Source organism: Phocoena sinus, chromosome 2, assembly GCF_008692025.1.
Source record: "Phocoena sinus isolate mPhoSin1 chromosome 2, mPhoSin1.pri, whole genome shotgun sequence".
NCBI lineage: Eukaryota > Metazoa > Chordata > Mammalia > Artiodactyla > Phocoenidae > Phocoena > Phocoena sinus.
Window position 1 is genome coordinate 102,650,120 of NC_045764.1, and position 19,475 is coordinate 102,669,594.

The window sequence follows — 19,475 nt, forward strand, 5'->3', positions numbered from 1 at the left end:
CAGCTCAATATCAAAAAAACAAACAACCCAATCCCAAAATGGGCAGAAGACCTAGATAGACATTTCTCTAAAGAAGACATACAGATGGCCAACAAATACATGAAAAGATGCTCAACATCACTAATCATTAGAGAAATACAAATCAAAACCACAATGAGGCATCACCTCACACTGGTCAGAATGGCCATCATCAAAAAATCTACAAACAATAAATGCTGGAGAGGATGTGGAGAAAAGGGAACCCTCCTGCACTGTTGGTGGGAATGTAAATTGATACAGCCACTGTGGAGAACAGTAAGGAGGTTTCTTAAAAAACTAAAAATAGAACGACCAGACCCAGCAATCCCACTACTGGGCATATACTCTGAGAAAACCATAATTCAAAAAGATATGTGTACCACAATATTCACTGCAGCACCATTTACAATAGCCAGGACATGGAGGCAACCTAAATGTCCATCAACAGATGAATGGATAGAGAAGATGTGGCACATATATACAATGGAATATTACTCAGCCATAAAAAGGAACGAAACTGAGTTATTTGCAGTGAGGTATATGGACCTAGAGTCTGTCATACAAGTGAAGTAAGTCAGAAAGAGAAAAACAAAAACCGTATGTAACTCATATATATGGAATTTTAAAAAGCAGTACTGATGAACCTAGTGTCAGCACAGGAATAAAGACGCAGACGTAGAGAAAGGACTTGAGGGCACAGAGGGGGAGGGGAAGCTGGGATGAAGTGAGAGAGTAGAATTAATGTATATACGCCACCAAATGTAAAATGGATGGCTAATGGGAAGGTGCTGCATAGCACAGTGAGATCAGCTCGGTGCTTTGTGATGACACAGAGGGATGGGATAGGGAGGGTAGGAGGGAGGTTCAAGAAGGAGGGGATATGGGGATATATGTATACATATAGCTGATTCACTTTGTTATACATCAGAAACGAATACAATATTGTAAAGCATTTATACTCCAATAAAGATGTGAAAAAAAAAAGAAAATAGGGCTTCCCTGGTGGCGCAGTGGTTGAGAGTCCGCCTGCTGATGCAGGGGACACGGGTTCGTACCCCGGTCCGGGAAGATCCCACATGCCGCTGAGCGGCTGGACCCGTGAGCCATGGCGGCTGAGCCTGCGCGTCCGGAGCCTGTGCTCCGCAACGGGAGAGGCCACAACGGTGAGAGGCCCGTGTACAGCAAAAAAAAAAAAAAAAAAAAAAAAAAAGAAAAGAAAATAGAGAGTCATAAACCAACCACTGAGTCTTGTTAGATAGATAAGAAGACAGCAAAAATATTTACATATCAGTTACTCGAAAATTTAGTGAAATCTACATTTTTTCCCCTGGAACTTGTGCTTACAGAATTGAGCATTTGTCTGAATCAGTCAACTAAAAAGACCAAGGAGCATTCCCACATTATTGAAAGAGTTTTAAAAAAATACTTCCATGGGGACTTCCCTGGTGGCACAGTGATTAAGAATCCACCTGCCAATGCAGAGGACATGGGTTCAAGCCCTGGTCCGGGAAGATCCCACATGCCGTGAAGCAACTAAGCCCATGTGCCACAACTACCGAGCCTACGTTCTAAAGCCTGAGAGCCACAACTACTGAGCCCACATGCCACAACTACTGAAGCCCTCGTGCCTAGAGCCCGTGCTCCGCAACAAGAGAAGCCACCGCAATGAGAAGCCCGCGTACCACAACAAAAAGTAGCCCCCCCTCACTGCAACCAGAGAAAGCCCGCGCGTAGCAACAAACACCCAACACAGCCAAAAATTAATTAATTAATTTTAAAAAAATACTTCCATGGATAGTTGTCTTGTAACATTGAAATTTAAAATATTTGTTATAGGAAACCATATATGTTTAAAATGTTTATTTTCAGAAGACTGTGTTAATGTAAAGTTGTAAACTATTTTCATGAGAGGCTGATTTATTTACCACTATTATTATTATTACCTCACATATGGAATTATATAGCTAAATAAATGCTCAGGAGAAAACTCATAGCCGAAAATGCTTATAAACAAGAAAGAATAAAAATGAATGACTTGAGTATGCAAAACAATAAATTAGGAAGAAAAATTAAGAGGAAGGAATTAATATAGAGAAAAGCACAAAGTAATAAATTTTTATAACTAAAAACAGCAAATACAAGAACTGATTTTTGAAAATCAACTAAACAGATAAACTATTAGTGAGCCTAACTTTTTTTAAAAGGAGAAAGCACAAACACACCAAATAGGAAAGGAAGAAATAACCAGATACAGCAGAAATATACATATATGTATATATATAGTAAAAACATAATATATATATATGGTTTTGCTCACATATATCCAAATACATTGGAAAACTTGTATGAAATGGATCAAAACTGACCCCAGAAAAGATGGGAGATCTAAATGTACAGAAGTAGAATAGAATAAAGTTGTCAGAGTTACCCTCTACATACTCCCCGCCAAAAATCGCCATATGCAGATAATTTCATAGAACTAAGCACAGAAAATAAGGAAAATTTTCTAATTATTATCATAAAGCAAGCATTATATCAATAGGAAAACAGCAAAACTAGTACAAAAAAAGGAAAACTACCCACTTATGAGTATCAATGCAAAAACCACAAAATAGGCACAATAAGAATCCAGTAAAGCATTAAAAAAATAAGATACCATAACCAAGTGGGACTTTTCAAGGAATGCAAGACAATTCGATATTAGGAAATCTATAAATATAGTTCATCATACAAATAGAAAAAAAGAGAAACATCTTTTAATCATTTCCATGGATGTTGAAAAAAATTTTTTATAAAAACCAACTTACATTCTTAATTTTTTTTAGCTTAGAAAGTTCTTAATAAAATGGGAAAAGATGAATACCTTCATAAAATTACATATCTGTAATCTCCAAAGTCAGAATTATTTTCATCTGGGAAAGACTAGAAGCTTTCCATTAAAGTTAGAAAAACTGCAAAATGTTCACTATTGCCTACAATATATGGTACAAATATTCAAGAGAAATCAGGATGAAATTAGCAAAGAGGAGATGACAACTGTACAATTTTTAACTGGAAACTTCCAGAAAATTATCTCAGGCAATAAATAGAGTAAGATGGCTCAGTACAAAGATAATATACAAAAATCAAAAAATATATATATACAAAAATCAATAGCTTTATTATTAGTGAGAAATAGGTTGCAGATAACAGAAATCATTCAAATTGGTATAAGCAGAAAGTGATTTTTTTGTGTGTGGTTTACAAAGTCACTGGAAGGAATGGAAGAATAGGCTCTAAGCAGGACTTCCAGGAATGCTTAGCTAGACTATCTCTGCTGTGATGGGGTGCACCGCCAATTCTACTGCAGGAAGCTGCTGGAGCAGGAAAAGTGACACTGTCTGCCGGGTACCATATTGGAACACAGTTATCTCATGCCCTGCTACTCTCCCCACATAACACAGCTCCAGATTCTGTATTCTGCATGTACAAAATCTAGATTTCATCCAGAATACTAGTTATGCTGCAGTCTTGGAAATGTAGTTTTCAGCTATAGAAAGTCAGCTCTAATGAAAAGCTGTAAAAATAATCTCCTTGGACTTAAAACACTTTTAAATCCAGATGCTGTACTATAAAATGCCTTGTTCTGTGCTGATAAGAAACTTAATTTCATAAGCTTTCAAATTAAACACAGCTGGTTAATCAACCAGGGTGAAAGAGTCAAATAAGAATAAATTTAACTGTGTTCTCAAACAAAAGTGACAAATTTCTCTGTTGGTTTCCTGCTATTCAATATAAAAATACATAAGTAAAGGTGATTCACTGTTAAATTATTTCATTACTCATTTTAAATGAATACCTTAAAGTTTGTCAAGAATCATGAACTGGATTTAGTTAAATAGGTGAAGTCATGAGGCACAGCTAAGTGAAGGAGATAATAATAGTTTATTAATGATATTTGTGAATCACTTCCAGTAAATCTGATCTGCCAATGAACTCCTGCTTGGTATTCGGATGTGGTTCTTCATAAGCTATAAAAAGCCCAAACAACTTTTAATTATTGAGCTAGGTACAATAATTCATTGACTCCTTTCTGAAAAAGTTAAAAACAATCTAGACAGCATAACCAAATAGTTGATGAATATTCTCCTTATGGAAGTATCCCAGCTACTAAAGAAAGTACGAAAGAATTAGAATACAACAGTATGAAATATTCTTGACAAGAAAATCAAACTTGAATCTGATCAAGACTCTACATCAAACAACCAGTCTTCAGGGAACACAGAGGGGCAGAGGAATGGGCTGCACAGCACCACGAGGATGCAAAGAGTAAGCAGAGACTGTGGGCATGTTATAGGACAAATGACCGGTTTACTCAACTAAACTGTAAGGGGAAAAGAGAGAGACAGCCAGGATGTGGATCTAGATTTTAGAAATCTTAGGGGAACATCAGCAAGTTCCAAAGTATGGTCTGTTATGTTATGTTAAAATTTTTTTCAAAATGACCACAGAAATATGGACAGGAAATATGAAAGGCTATTTAATGTACTAAGTTCACTATGCTGTATTAGATTATATGTACTGTTAGTATTGTACATATTAATATATAATATTAGTAGTATAAATATTAAGAAATTATTAAACTTAAGAGAAATATGTCAAGAGAGAAAAAGATAAAGTAAATGTGGTACATTGTTAACATATGGGGAATCTGGGTGAAGGAATATATGGGAATTCCTTACAACTTGACTATAAATCAAAAGTTATGTTAAAATAAAAAGCTAAAAGAAAATAAAATTGTGTTTCATTTCCGCCAGTCTCAAATGGAATCAAAATAACCAAGACAGAGGAAACTGTCTCTCTAGAGCCACAAAGTCCTTGTTTACACAGAGGAAGTTTACATCCTCCAGGTGGATAGCCAGCTGTGTCATCACTACCTATTAAAAGTATCCTGGCGCAGGGGGACTGACCTGAAGCAGGAATGGAGCCCGGGTTCCCACAGGGCCGGAACTCCGCAGTCGGTGAGCTGTCCTGGAGCCAAAGAGGAGGGCAGCCAGATGTCTGACCCCACCCCTGCCCCCCACTCCGCCCATGGCCTCAGCAGCGCCACCCTCGGGGCTGCACGCCAGGTCATCCATGGCATTCGAGAGATGGTGGCTCCTAATGTAATCTTCTTACGGTGTCTCAATAACATGTGGACTCCGTAAGGCCAATAAGCATCATAACTCTGGTTGAACTGGATCTGGGATTCGCCAGGGCTTTGGCTTCGGGGCAATGCCTGGCCGAGTCCACACTGATGGGAGGTGGGTCTCCTCAGGGCACACTGGAGCTTCAGTATCTGGACAACACTGGGCCTCACCCATGCAGACAGGAGCCCACTGTCTTCAGGACTGGCTGGAGGCACCACCAAAAGTAAAAGGTGAAGAGAAAGTGGGGAGAAGCTTCTTGTATGTGGCTGACGGCTGAGGGGGGTCCATTTTCAGAGGAGCCAGCAGAGGAAGGGCTCCACGTGGAATATTGTGGATTTCAGGTAGTTTTGTGTGCGGTGTAGACAGTTCCCATTGTCTTTCTTTGGTGTGTGGGATCTAGTTTCCTTGGCATCATTTATTAAGGGGACTTTCCCCAGTGTATGTCCTTGGCAGCTTTGTCATAAATTAACTGACCACATACGTGTGGGTTTATTTCTGGGTTCTCTGTTCTATTGCTCTGGTGCATGTGCCTGTTTTTGTGCCAGTTCCACACTGTTTTGGTTCCTGTAGCTTCACAGTATAGTTTGGAGTCGTGGAGTGAGTTGACTCCAGCTGTGCTGTCCTTTCTAAGGATCGCTTTGGCTATTTGGGGTCCTTTTTGGTTCCACACACATGATAGGATTGTTAGTTTGGTTTCTGTGAGAAATGCTATTTTAATTGTGTTAGAGATTGAATTGGATGTGTACAGTACTTTGGCTGAATGAACGTTTTAACAGTATTCTTCCAATGCCAGATAACAGCATTTTTTTCTGTTTGTTTCTTCTTCAGTTTATTAGTGTCTTACAGTTTTCATTGTGCAGGTCTTTCACATCATTGGTCAAATTTATACCTAGGTATTTTGCTCTCTTTGATGCAATTGTAAATGGGATTGTTTTCTTAATTTTTCTTTCTGATACTTTTTTATTAGTATATAGAAACTCAACTGATTTTTTTTTTTTTGTGTGGTATGCGGGCCTCTCACTGTTGTGGCCTCTCCCGTTGCAGAGCACAGGCTCCGGACGCACAGGCTCAGTGGCCATGGCTCACGGGCCCAGCCGCTCCGCAGCATGTGGGATCCTTCCGGACTGGGGCACGAACCCGTGTGCCCTGCATCGGCAGGTGGACTCTCAACCACTGCGCCACCAGGGAAGCCCAATATTTGAATTTTTTAATGTGTACTACTTCTATAATTTTTTAAACAAATATTTAAAATATCTGTACGAGGATATACTTTATAATGTTTGTAACTGTGGGAATGGGAAACAATCTAAATGCAGAGAGACAAATAGGAAACTGATTAAAATAATTTAAATTGATTTTATGTATTTACTGACATGGAAAGATCCCCACACTCTATCAAGTTTTTTTATTTAAAAAAACATCCAAATGCTAAATAACATGTACATCATGATCCCTTATTTTAAAATCTGTGGTGTATATAAATGTGTGTATGCACAAGATGCTTATTCTAAAATGTGAATAATTATTGCAGCCAGGTGGTAAGAATACAGGTGATTTTTATTTTTCTCTTTTTGCTTGGATTTTCTAAAATTTCCTATGAGGAACATAAATTATTTTATAGCAAAAAGAAAATAAAAATGTTATTTTAATACATGTTTCCTTAACTCATTCCACGTTTCTCCTAATTGAAACAAGGTCACAAGATTCTATTTGTAATTCCTGGCACAACTGAATATTTATCTGAGTCAAAATCTGTTTGACATCACCCTCAAATCAAAGTGTTCAGGTACAAAGATGTCCTTCAACCCACAGTGATAAGAACGCAGTTTCATATTTAAAGCAGATAAAAAGAACATCATTTGCCCAGTACCTAGTGCAGCTGTGACATCGATTTCACAGCCAAGGAAAGGGGAATGCAAATCATCACAGATGACAACAAAGCACAAGCTGAGTTTGTCAGAGGTAGTTCATTGTCTCGGATGTTCATTTCAAATCGCTTTGGGAAGGGAAAGTTACTGCTGCTAAATTTCAGAACATCTGAAACTCTGTGACTTTTCCAGTCATAAAGAACAGTCCTGCAAACCTTGATAAGAAAGTTTACATTGACTTCATTACAACAGATTTAACAGTGAGAAAACAAAGCCAAAATCAATAGGTGCTAATGCTCTAGTGCAAGTTCGGATCCAAAGCATTTTCATCACCTCGAAGCAAGTAAGAGGGTCACAAATCACCACCACCCCTGCAATTTGGGACATTTTACTTCCAAGTAAAGGCTGTCCTGTACTTCAGAATTTTTAAAGTGACAAGAAGACACTTCAAAGGTAACAACAATACACTTCCATTCAATTTCACTTGTATTTTTTGGTCTTTGTCTAATCTTAATCAGATTTCTCTGAGAACCAGAATTCAGAAAATCAAAATAGTGTTTACCACAAACTGAAAAACTGTCCAAAGGGCAGTGCTGAAGTAATAATGATGGTAACAATTATTGAGCTTTTCCAATGCACCAGGCACTATATTAAGTACTGATTAAGTGCTTAAGTGTTGTTAAGTACTTAATCAGTACTTAAGCACTTAATTAAATTAAGCAATTAAATCAGTATTTAAATGCTGATTAAGTCCTGTATTAAGACCATTTCTCATGTTGATACTCACAAAACCTCATGAAATAGGCAATAATATTATCTACATGTGGCAGATTGTATTTTCTAAATATGGCCACAACTGTATCTCCCATCCCAAATGCTTTCCACAATGTGACTTTGCCAAAGTTCCTATCAACAGGTTGGGGCCTATATACCCTCACTTTGAACCAGGGCAGGTTTTAACCAACTGAGTATGGTAGAATGATGTCATATAACTTCCAAGGCCAGGTCAGAAAAGGCCTTGCAACTTCTACCAGGCTCTTGGGACGTTTGTTCTGGGGAAAACCAGCCACAACTTAAGAACTCCTAGTATAGTTAGGCCATCATGCTGTGAGGCCATGTGTAGATATTTCTAATCAATAGTGCCAGTTGAACTCCCAGCCAACAACCAGTCTTCACTGCCAACCATGTGAGTGGACCATCCTGGACATCCAGCCCAGTCAAGCCTTCAGATGATTGCAGTCCCAGTCTCATGAGAGACCCTACAGGTAAGATTTCCCAGCCAAGCCCTTCCTGAAGTCCCGACTCACATTTTACACCACCAAGTTCAGGGCGCTTTGCTACACAGCAACTGTGACCAGAACACACCATTTTGCAAATGAGGAAATTGAGGCTTAAAGAGTGATTTGACTCCAGGTCTTAACTATCATTTTATCCGGCTGCCAGATGTTGGCATAATAAAGTTTGTACCATGCAGAAGATCTCTCTCTCAAGTCACATGTTTATTTCAACACATCCATCAGCAGAACACACTGTGGGAGGAAAACTGTGACTTCGCTGAAGTGAAAGCAGTCTATTTCACTGCATTTTGTGATTAAGCGGTTTTCTCTGTTTCCGTCTATTGATCTGTTAACTAAAATGTTGAAAACCTCTTACAAATTACTTTTGCTATTATAGCAGAGTGCTCCAACCTACAGTAGGCAAGTGTCCTAATAAGAGATATCCCAAGATATGACTGTCTGTCTCTCCCTAAAATCACTTCTAGCAGGCTGTGTTGACATTTCAGAGGTCAATTCTTGCAGAATATTCTCAAAGCATGAGCTATATGAACTCATGTCAAAGATTTTATTTAACAACTCATTAATTTATGAGGGAAACCGGTAAGATGTTACAACTAGCTTAAAGAAGCATTCAAAGAGCAATGACATTTATAGGGATACGAAATTCTGAAATGAATTTGCAAATACATGCACACTGGGTCTATCTACAGAAAACTGTCAGTCGCATTCTAATAAATACAATCCATGTGTTTTTCTACAGACAAGAATAATTTACATTATGATTAGTTTTCTACAATTTACAAAGTGCTAAAACATCTTAAAAACACTGGAAGGCAGAGATGACCTGAATGAGTGAGTTTGGACACTCACTAATTTTGTAATCTTTTTTTTCCCATTTCAAAGTCCTTCATGATATTCACATTTTTATTGAGAAAGGATTAATAATCTAAATTATACTTATATTGCAAAATTTACTTACAGCAATTTAATACATGTACTTCTACTCCTTTGTAAATTTTACATTAATATTTAATTAATTGATTTATAACACTATATGATGCCAGGTAAAGCAAATACTAATCTTAGTTCACAAACTCGTGCATACCAAATTTAATTTCCTTGCTATTCTTAAAACTCAGTTTAATTTCCCTAGACGGCCCATTAACCTGATGGTAGAAATTAAATCTCAGTCAGTTCTGGATTCTCCCACAAGCACACTTTTCTCCAGTGTTGTGTCTAAGTTAAGAGGAAGCTGGGAGGAGACAAGGAGGCCTTTGCCCACGGTCCTCTGGATCCTCCCATCTTGCCCTAGGTCATCAGTCCACAGGTAGCAGGTACATTGCTCCTCATTCGCATCAAGGAGGCCCTTGCAGGCTGGGTGGCTCTCCCGGCTATCTCCATGCCCCTTTCAGACACTCTAGCCTTTATTACTGCACCTCTCTGAGCTGTGGGAAACTCTCTGATGGTCTCAAATGTCCCACCTGCCTAGGAATTTTATGCAGCCACTTTTCCCCTAAGGTACGGCCACTGCCCTGGACCTTCCCAGAAAGTTAATTACAAGTGCTCTCTGTTCTCAGACCCACAACTCTATGTGAGGTTCTGTCATCTCCCCGCTTAGACTCAGCCTGGGGTTGGGAAAGGGCAGAGTACCATGCTCCTTCCCAAGGACCCAGCAGTTCTGAGCTATCCTGTTTTCCTCTTCAAGTCTCCTCTTTCCCCTGTTACGCAGAATCTCAGGAAATAAGAAGACTTGCCCTGACTCATCAGGTTTTGTCTAGGCCCTGAGTCCTAAACTTGAAAAGGCTTTATTCTGCCTTCTGCAATAACATTTCTTTCCCAGTTTCCTTACCGAAATGGAAGGAATAAGACAGCTCGGAGGGATAAGAAATACCCATTAAAAAAAATGGTTAACAATTCAAAACCCCCCACATGGGTACTGTGCAAGATGTTTGAAAGACAAAGAAAAATGTGATTCAATTTCTGATGTTAGGATCTGTCCAGGGTCACCCAGCTAGTAGGGAAATACAGAGGAAAAACTCAACAGTGATAATATTGTATCTAGTGCAATATCAGAATTTATATTTATAGATGAGAGGAATGTGGTTGGGCTGGGGGTGGATAGGAGAACTACTCAGAAAAGTTTTCTCATGGAAAACTCGATCTGATTTTTGCCAAAGTTAGAAAGGCATTTCAGGTAGAAAGAACAGCATATGTAAAGGTATGGAGGCCAGAGAGAACCTGATATTTTCAAGAAGGACAGGCAGTTTGGTTGAAGAGTAAGCTATGGAAAAAGAATCATGGAAGAAGAAACTGGAGCAGTAGGTGGACCCAAGATCAAAAGGATGCTACACTAGAAAGCTTACATTTTACTCTGAAGGTTAACAGAGGCATCCAATGATTTTAGGCTGGAAAGTATTATAACCTGTTTTGTGTTTTTAAAAGATCACTCTAGTAGAATGTGGGGAACTAAAGTGAGAAAGATATTAAAATCCAAGTAAGAGGGCTTCCCTGGTGGCGCAGTGGTTGAGAGTCTGCCTGCCAATGCAGGGGACACAGTTCGTGCCCTGGTCCGGGAAGATCCCACATGCCGCGGAGCAGCTGGGCCCGTGAGCCATGGCCGCTGAGCCTGCGCGTCCGGAGCCTGTGCTCCGCAACGGGAGAGGCCACAGCAGTGAGGCCCGCGTACTGCAAAAAAAAAAAAAAAATCCAAATAAGAGATAAAAGAACCCAAGCTAAAGCAATAACAGTGGGGATGGAAAAAAGAGGAAATTTATTTGCAAGATATTTTTGAGGCAAAATTACAGAAGTTGGGGTAAGAGAGTAAAGGAGAGAAAGGAGTCCAGGAAAACTCCCCAAATTCTGGCTTGGGTGACCAAGGAAATGATGATACCATTCACATAAACAGGAATACACATGAAAAGGGCAAGTTTGGGCAGAAGTGGATGGGGGGAGAGAGGAGGATGATACATTCACATTTTTTCATTCATCTAAAAGATATATGGTGAGAAATCATGCTGTCAACCCTGTCCCTCTCTACCCCAAACTACCACCTGCAACAAGTATTGTTGTTTTATTGGTCTCTGGTATATTCTTCCAGTCAGTTTTATTTTTATTTTATATTGGAGTATACTTGATTTACAATGTTGTATTAGTTTCAGGTGTACAGCAAAGTGATTCAGTTATACATATACAAGTATCTATTCTTTTTCAAATTCTTTTCCAATTTTGGTTCCAGTCAGTTTTAACACATTGGCTTTAAGGTACCCAGGTAGAGCTCTTCAGTAAATAGTTAGATAGATGGTTCTGGAGTTCGAGAGAGATACCTGGGCTCATGAAAAATCAACTCAATACCAAAAAATCAAATAAGCCCATTTAAATATGGGCAAAGAAACTGGGTAGACATTTTTCCAAAGACATGCAAATGACCAACAGGTACATGAAAATATACTCAACATCACTAATCATCAGGGAAATGCAAATCAAAACCACAGTGAGATGGCACCTCATACCTCACACCTGTTAAGATGGCTATTATTAAAAAAAAAAAGAAAGAAAGAACAAGCGTTGGTAAGGATGTCAAGAAAAGGGAACCGTTGGAACTTCCCTGGTTGTCCAGTGGTTAAGACTCCATGCTCCTAATGCAGGGCGCCCGGGTTTGATCCCTGGCCAGGGAACTAGATCCCATATGCCGCAACTAAGAGTCTGCTTGCCACAACTAAAAATATCCCGCATGCCGCAACTAAAGATCCCACATGCCACAATGAAGATTCTGCACGTGGCAACGGAGATCCCATGTGCCGCAACTAAGACCCAGCGCAGCCAAATAAATAAATGAATATTTATCAAAAAAAGGGAACACTTGTACACTGTTGTTAGGAATGGAAATTGGTACAGCCATTATGAAAAACAGTATGGAGGTTTCTTTAAAAATTAAAATAGAACTACCACATGATCCAGCCATCCCACTTCTGAGTAAATATCCAAAGGAAACAAACAAAAATTTTTTTTAACTGTTAGGACCTCCTTGTGGTCTTCAAAGACCTTTACTGGATGGTTCTTTCCAGAGAGGGAGCCACACACTGACAGGGCTATGGGCAGGCATTGCTTCCAGCTCCCCACACCTTGGGAGAACAAACTGTGGGCAAGACACTGACTGCCATGGTCCATGATCACTTCTCCAGGGACGCATAGTTGAGCAGCTTCTCTATCAAGTCCAGTGGGCTAGCAGCATGCAGCGGCAGTAGTAGCCCTTAAGGCCCAGTGCATCCCGGGTGTCCCCCTATTTCAAAGAAATATCGGCAATCTGTGTTTTTTGCAGCGTTACCCACAATAGCTAAGGAAACAACTTAAATGCCTGTCACCAGATGAATGGTTAAAGAAGATATGGTTTATATATATAAAATGTAAGAAAATTAATAAGTAGAAATCTCAGTTAAATAGAATTGAGAGACCAGAAGGGGGAGTTCTCATGCCCTGCGATGATAGCAAAGCCCAACAGGAAGAAAAAAGACTCCCTTTCTTTCCTGGCAAGGACTCAGCCAATGAAAAGTCATGGACGCTTTGTTTACTATAGCCCTCCCAACTTCCTTTTCCTCTCTATAAAAGCATTTTCCTTCACTTGTAGCGCAGGGATTTTCACATGGCTCACCATGGTTGCAACCCCAAGTTGCTGATCCCAAATAAACTCATCTTTGCTGGAAAAATATCTGGCAGTCTATTTATCTCAGGTAAACAATACAATGGAATATTATTAAATCATAAAAAAGAAGGAAATCTTGCCATTTGCAACAACATGGATGAGACTGGAGGGCATTATGCTCAGTGAAATAAGCCAGACAGAGAAAGACAAATACTGTATGGCATCACCTATATGTGGAATCTAGACAAACAAACAAATAAAAAGTCCAACTCACAGAAACAGAGAGAATGGTGGTTTCCAGGGCCTGGTAGGGTGGAAGAAATGGGTAGGTATTGGTCAAGGGTACAAACTCCTAACTATAAGATGAATAAGTTTTGGGAACCTAATGTACAGCACGGTGTTCATAGCTAGTAACATGGTATTTTATACTTGAAGTTTGCTAAGAGAGTAAATCTTAAGCATTCTCACCAAACATGCATACACAAAAATGGTAACTATGTGAGGTGATGTATGTGTTAGTTAACTTCATTGTAGTAATCATTTCACGATGTACACAATCATCACACTGTACACTTTAAATATATACCATTTTATTTGTCAATTATACCTCAATAAAGCTGGGGAAAAAATAATCCTAACCTTTTCATTTCCTTCCCTTATTTCCCTTTCCCCTAGGACCCCATCTTCTATCATCTCCTAGCCCCAGTGAGGTAGGGACCAGGGTAGGATTAGCCAAGGTTCTATATTACTTGTGATGGTTCCTTACATCCCTGTAATAACAGGACTGCCTAATATTAGACAGGAGCCCCAATTTCAGAGGAATAATTAGATTTATTACTTTAACTAAAATTAACTGTTATTCTTGATCTGAACAAACAAGTGAAACTTTTGTTTGCAAAGTTGTAGTAAGTAACAGCCAAAAGAGTTGGGAAGAAGCTGAGTGAGGCTCGTTATACTAATTCTCCAGGGATCACAAGCACCATAAAACTTAGGAGAAGAGTAGATCCCTGAAGAAAACAAAGCTGCAATCCGAATCCCTCAGCCCTTATGTCACCTCCACAAAGAGATGTGTTTATTCCAGGAGTAGCTCATTCACTGTCTTACAGTGCCCCATTGTCCGCAGAAGAAATACCAACTCGCAGAAACTTGCCCAACGTGAGAATGTAATAAAAGTCTTTATCAGTTGAAATGACCCCCATTAGTTTAAAAGGAGGATGAAGGAAGATTCCAGTAAATGATAACTGAACTCTTCCAAGGCTTCTCCCAGGGTGAGCTTGCTGAAATGTGGAAAATTTCAAAACATTCTGGACTCATCAGATCCTGTGAGCTGAATGATGACCAAGTCCAAGGAAACCATTCTCCCATCCGGGAAACGCCAGCTGACCATTCAGGATACTTTGGAAAGGAATAGTTATTCTTAAAGAATAAGATCTGCATTTAGAGCCCATAGACAATATTGCAAGCTCAAGAAATACCCATGTGAACCAGGTATCTTCTGGACTCCTGTGAGTAGTGTATTTGGAATGGCCTGACTGGAACTTCCCCAGAGGGCTGCTAGACACCTAACCCTGGGCCTGAAGGGTAATCTCCACCATGGCACTGCAGAGGATGGCAGAGCAGCAATGGCTTGCCCAAACCGTCCTCTTCCTGGCATTTGTCTTCGATAATTTTTATAAGATGTGGCACATCGAGCACACACACTGGGTCTCATTTGTAACTTCAGCCCCACCATCCAGGTCAATGCTAGGCAAGTCAACGTTTATCCAGACAGAACCATTAAGTTACTCACATTGAGGAGATTTGCCTGTCCCACCTTGTGCTCTGTGTAACTGTCCCCTTGGAAAACCCAAAGCTCTGGAGAGCATCAAGTCTGGGTGAAACTCTTAATGCTTTTCCTTAGAAGGAGAAGATCTCACCCTCCTTCTAAGTGTGCTAGAACTATCCAGAAGGCAAGACGAACCTCCAGGGCATCCATAGAGACTTTCCTACTGCCCACTGCATGACTGACCCTTAAAACAATGAATGGGGCTTCCCTGGTGGCGCAGTGGTTAAGAATCTGCCTGCCAATGTAGGGGACACAGGTTCGAGCCCTGGTCCGGGAAGATCCCACATGCCGCGGAGCAACTAAGCCCATGCGCCACAACTACTGAGCCCGCGCTCTAGAGCCCGTGAGCCACAACTACCGAAGCCCGTGCACCACAACTACTGAAGCCCACACGCCTAGAGCCCGTGCTCCGCAACAAGAGAAGCCACCGCAATAAGAAGCCCGTGCACTGCAGCGAAGAGTAGACCCCACTCGCCGCAACTAGAGAAAGCCCGCGCGTAGCAATGAAGACCCAATGCAGCCAAAACTAAATTAATTAAATAAATAAATTTTTTTAAAAAACAAAAAAACAATGAATGGTGTGAGTGGATGGTGCAGCCATGCCCAGGCTCTCAGGCTGCCAGGAAAGTCTCCCCTTTCACTCACAAGCCTGAAGGATAGAGGGAGAAATACCTGAATTCATGAAGTGGACCCCTTCCCTTTGTATCTGGAAGCCCCTCCCCCTGGCTGTTGACCTCCCATTTGATACAGGAAAAAAACAGAAGTTTATCAAGCAGCCCTGTCTATGAGCTACATCCTTAGGCTAATCACAATGTCTTTTCATGGTTTATCTGTGCTACGCTCATGATTCAGTATGAACCTAGAGCTTTCTCACCTTCCACTCCCATCCAACTCTTCCTCATCTTAGTCTCTATTCCCACTTCTCTTCCAGTGTGTCCCACCAGGACTTCGCCTAAATGATACTCATTCTATTAGCTCCTGATGATGTGTCTGGGTATCACATTCATGTTGTGTCCTGCTTCTGTCCTGGAAAGAGATGGGTACGTTTCTTGGCTGTCTGGGCTCACCTTTGAACCAAACGATTGGGCTACAGAGAACTCTTTTTCAAGTCGCTGAGTATCTAAGCAATATTGAGCCTAGAAATAACCCCTGTGGAATAGCCCTTAGTTACATCCTCAGAGGCTGATCAACTATTTTGTGTTCTTTAGTAACTGTCAACAAATGTTATACACAACAGTAGTTTGTGGAATAACTTTGAATAGTGCAACCTTGCTGAAGAGAAGGCAAAACCATAAAAAAGAGAAAGTTTATAGAGTTTACCATTTCATCCTCTCTACTAATATCCCCTAGCATCTCCTTCATCCCAGGTACCTAAACTGGGTCCCAATCTTATTCTCCAGTGACTGGTAAATAATTCTTGCTACAGTTCTGCCTGATCATTAAGGGAGTAGTTGATAATGCTTCAGGAAGGAAACTTCCAGGGATGTGGACATTTAAAAAGAGATCTTTTTTAGGGTTTGGGGTTTTTTGTTGTTGTTCTTGTTAGGGTTTTTTGTTTGTTTGTTTGGGGATTTTTTAAAATAAATTTATTTATTTATTTTTGTCTGCATTGGGTCTTCGTTGCTGCACGTGGGCTTTCTCTAGTTGCGGCAAGAGGGGGATACCTTTCGTTGCGGTGCGTGGGCTTCTTATTGCGGTGGCTTCTCTTATTGCAGAGCACCGGCTCTAGGCGTGCAGGCTTCAATAGTTGTGGCTCGTGGGCTCTAGAGCGCAGGCTCGGCAGTTGTGGCGCACGGGCTTAGTTGCTGCGTGGCATGTGGGACCTCCCCCGACCAGGGATCGAACCTGTGTCCCCTGCATTGGCAGGTGGATCCTTAACCACTGAGCCACCAGGGAAGTCTTGTTTGGGGTTTTTTTTGTGGGGGGGATGTTTGTTTTGGTTCTGGTTTTGGTTTTGGTTTGCTGCTGGAAGCACTCTAGCAGACCCAAACAGACCTTTGTCCCTTTACTAGCTAGAACTCCAGACTGTCTCAAAGATGGAGAGTTTCCCCTTAGAGAATCTTTGTGGGGAGACATCTCCACCTTCTAATGAGGAAAAGCAAACCCTCTTCAGATGGGCCATTTTAACAGACTACTTGACATATTACTCCGCAATGTTACTGTCCTCTAGGAAGTACTACATAAGCAACATGTCCTCAACCTATTCTGTGTCAAACAACACCAAATCCAACTCACAGACATTTGAGGTGTTATTCACTCATTCAGTAAATATTTACTAAAGCTGATTATTTCAAGAAACTTGTTCTAAGAGCTATATAAAAAGCAAAGATTAATAAAGACATCTTTGAGCAACAAATGAAAAACAACCATAAAATACAATAAAAGTTGAGTGATATATAACAAAACTATGAGAGATACAGAGACTCAGGCATTCAAAAGAGAAGGCTTCATGGAAATGACAGCACTTATTGAGGAGAGGCTTAAAGGATAAATAGGATTTGAAAAGGCTGATGATTCCAAGTTGAAAGAATGCCATGTGCTAAAACATAGGTGCATAAAATAGATAAAGAATAAAAAAATCACAAAGGGTTTATTGTATCTTGAGCTCATGGGAGGATGTAATCAAAGGAGACCGTGGATATGTCATATGAGGATGGATCATTAAGAATCTTAAATACCAAACTCCCACTAAGGAATTTTTATTTGTGCATACATTACTTGGATTTTTCTCTTTTTGATTGGTAAGAGTTGTGCTTTTCTCTCATAGATTTCCTCTTGTCTTTTTATTAATCCAAATACTAGTGAAAGGCATCGAATTTTCAGGTAATATTGAATTAGCAATAGAGTGTCTATGCATTCTCAATCAGTTTACCTGAGGATATGGATCTGTGTAGTGAATGGCTAAGTTAAGCAAAAAGGTTATCAGTCTCAAATATGAACTACTTATGGATGAAGACCCATTATTAGAATAAAGATAAAAATGAAAGGTAGTGAAAGCAGGGTATAATGTTAGAGGCAAAGTAATTGTTGAAGAATTAGAAATAAAATTTTGGTTAACAAAAGTAAGCAAGAATAATTTTTGGTTTGGGGCCTTACTTAGGCCCCCCTGCAACACCACTCTCGCATCTAACACACAGACATACCAGGGACCATACATGAGAAAGATAGCCCCAAGGGAGCTCTGTAAAACAAAAATAAAGGAATCCTTCAACTCAAAATGCAACACTCACCACTTTTTCCTATCAATTCCAAATGTCCTCAGATCCCCAGAACATCACGACTCCTGGTGCAGCACACCTCTGATTGGCCATCCTCAGCAGAGGTCAGAGGAGCCATGGGGAACCACACCACTGTCACCGAGTTTGTCCTGCTGGGGCTCTCAGATGCCTGTGAGCTGCAGATGCTCATCTTCCTGGGGCTCCTCCTGACCTGCCTCCTCACTCTACTGGTCCTCACCCTCATGGACAGGCACCTCCACACCCCCATGTACTACTTCCTCCACAACTTTGCCATCCTGGAGATCTGGTTCACCCTGGTCATCTTCCCCAAAATGCTGTCCAACATCCTGACAAGATACAGGACCATCTTCCTGGCAGGTTGCTTTCTTCAGTTTTTCCTCTATTTCTTCCTGGGAACCACAGAATTCTACCGACTGGCAGTGATGTCCTTTGACAGGTATGTGGCCATATGTAAACCCTTGCGTTATGTCACCATCAATGAACAAAAGGGTCTGTGTCCAGCTAGTTCTTTGTTCATGGATGACAGGATTCCTTATCCATCATCGTTCCAAGTTTCATCATATTTCAGCAGCCATTCTGTGGCCCCAATATCATTAATCATTTCTTCTGTGACAACTTTCCACTCTTGGAACTCATATGTGTGGACACAAGTCTGATTGAGCTTCTGGGTTTTATTTTGGCCAACTTCAGCTTACTGGGCACTCTGTCCATGAAGGCCACCTGCTATGGCCACATCCTCCACACCATCCTAAAAACCCCTCAGCTAAGGAGAGGCAGAAAGCCTTCTCAACCTGCTTCTCCCACATCACCGTTGTCTCTCTCTTCTATGGCAGTTGCATCTTCATGTATGTCCAGTCAGGCAAGGGTGGCCAGGGCGAGGACAGGAACAATGTGGTGGCCTTGCTCAATACCATGGTGACCCCGATGTTCAACCCCTTCATCTACACCCTGATGAACAAACAAGTGAAGCAGGTGTTTAGGGAGCAGTTGAACAAGCTCTTCTTACAAAGATGTACCGGACCTGAGAGGAGGGGAGGAAGTTACCTCCTTGCCTGAACCTCTGCAAATGCAGCTTCTGTCCTGATCTCCATGAACTATCCCCTCCTAGATAGTTTTCAGCATGTCCTCTAATCTACAGTGGTTTCTCACATGCATCATTATTGGCTCACACAGTCTTCTCAGAGTACAGAAAGCTCAGCGTACCACAGCTATGTCTGGTATGTCTTAATGTTTCTGACCCTAGCCTATACCTGAGTTTCTTAATCTTGCCTCATTTTTAAGTTATAATTATAAACTTAGCATACCTTCTTCACTAGAACATTTCAAAATTGATAAAAAAAATACTCTCAGTAAGAATATATTCATGATAGACTTCAGAAATATTATATATACAGAAAAATTAATGAGGTGGAATGGCCAAGAAATGTTGAACAGAAAAAGT

General features: G+C 40.5%; 1 protein-coding gene across 1 annotated transcript; it reads left to right on the top strand.

Annotated features, from left to right (window-relative positions):
• The first annotated feature begins 16,367 nt into the window (after window positions 1-16,367).
• LOC116748595 (olfactory receptor 49) lies at window positions 16,368-19,090 on the top strand. Its single transcript, XM_032621726.1, is given in 4 exon segments — window positions 16,368-18,510; window positions 18,512-18,571; window positions 18,573-18,786; window positions 18,789-19,090. Coding segments are annotated over 4 exon segments (1,074 nt in total). The 5' UTR covers window positions 16,368-18,012.
• The last annotated feature ends 385 nt before the right edge of the window (window positions 19,091-19,475 follow it).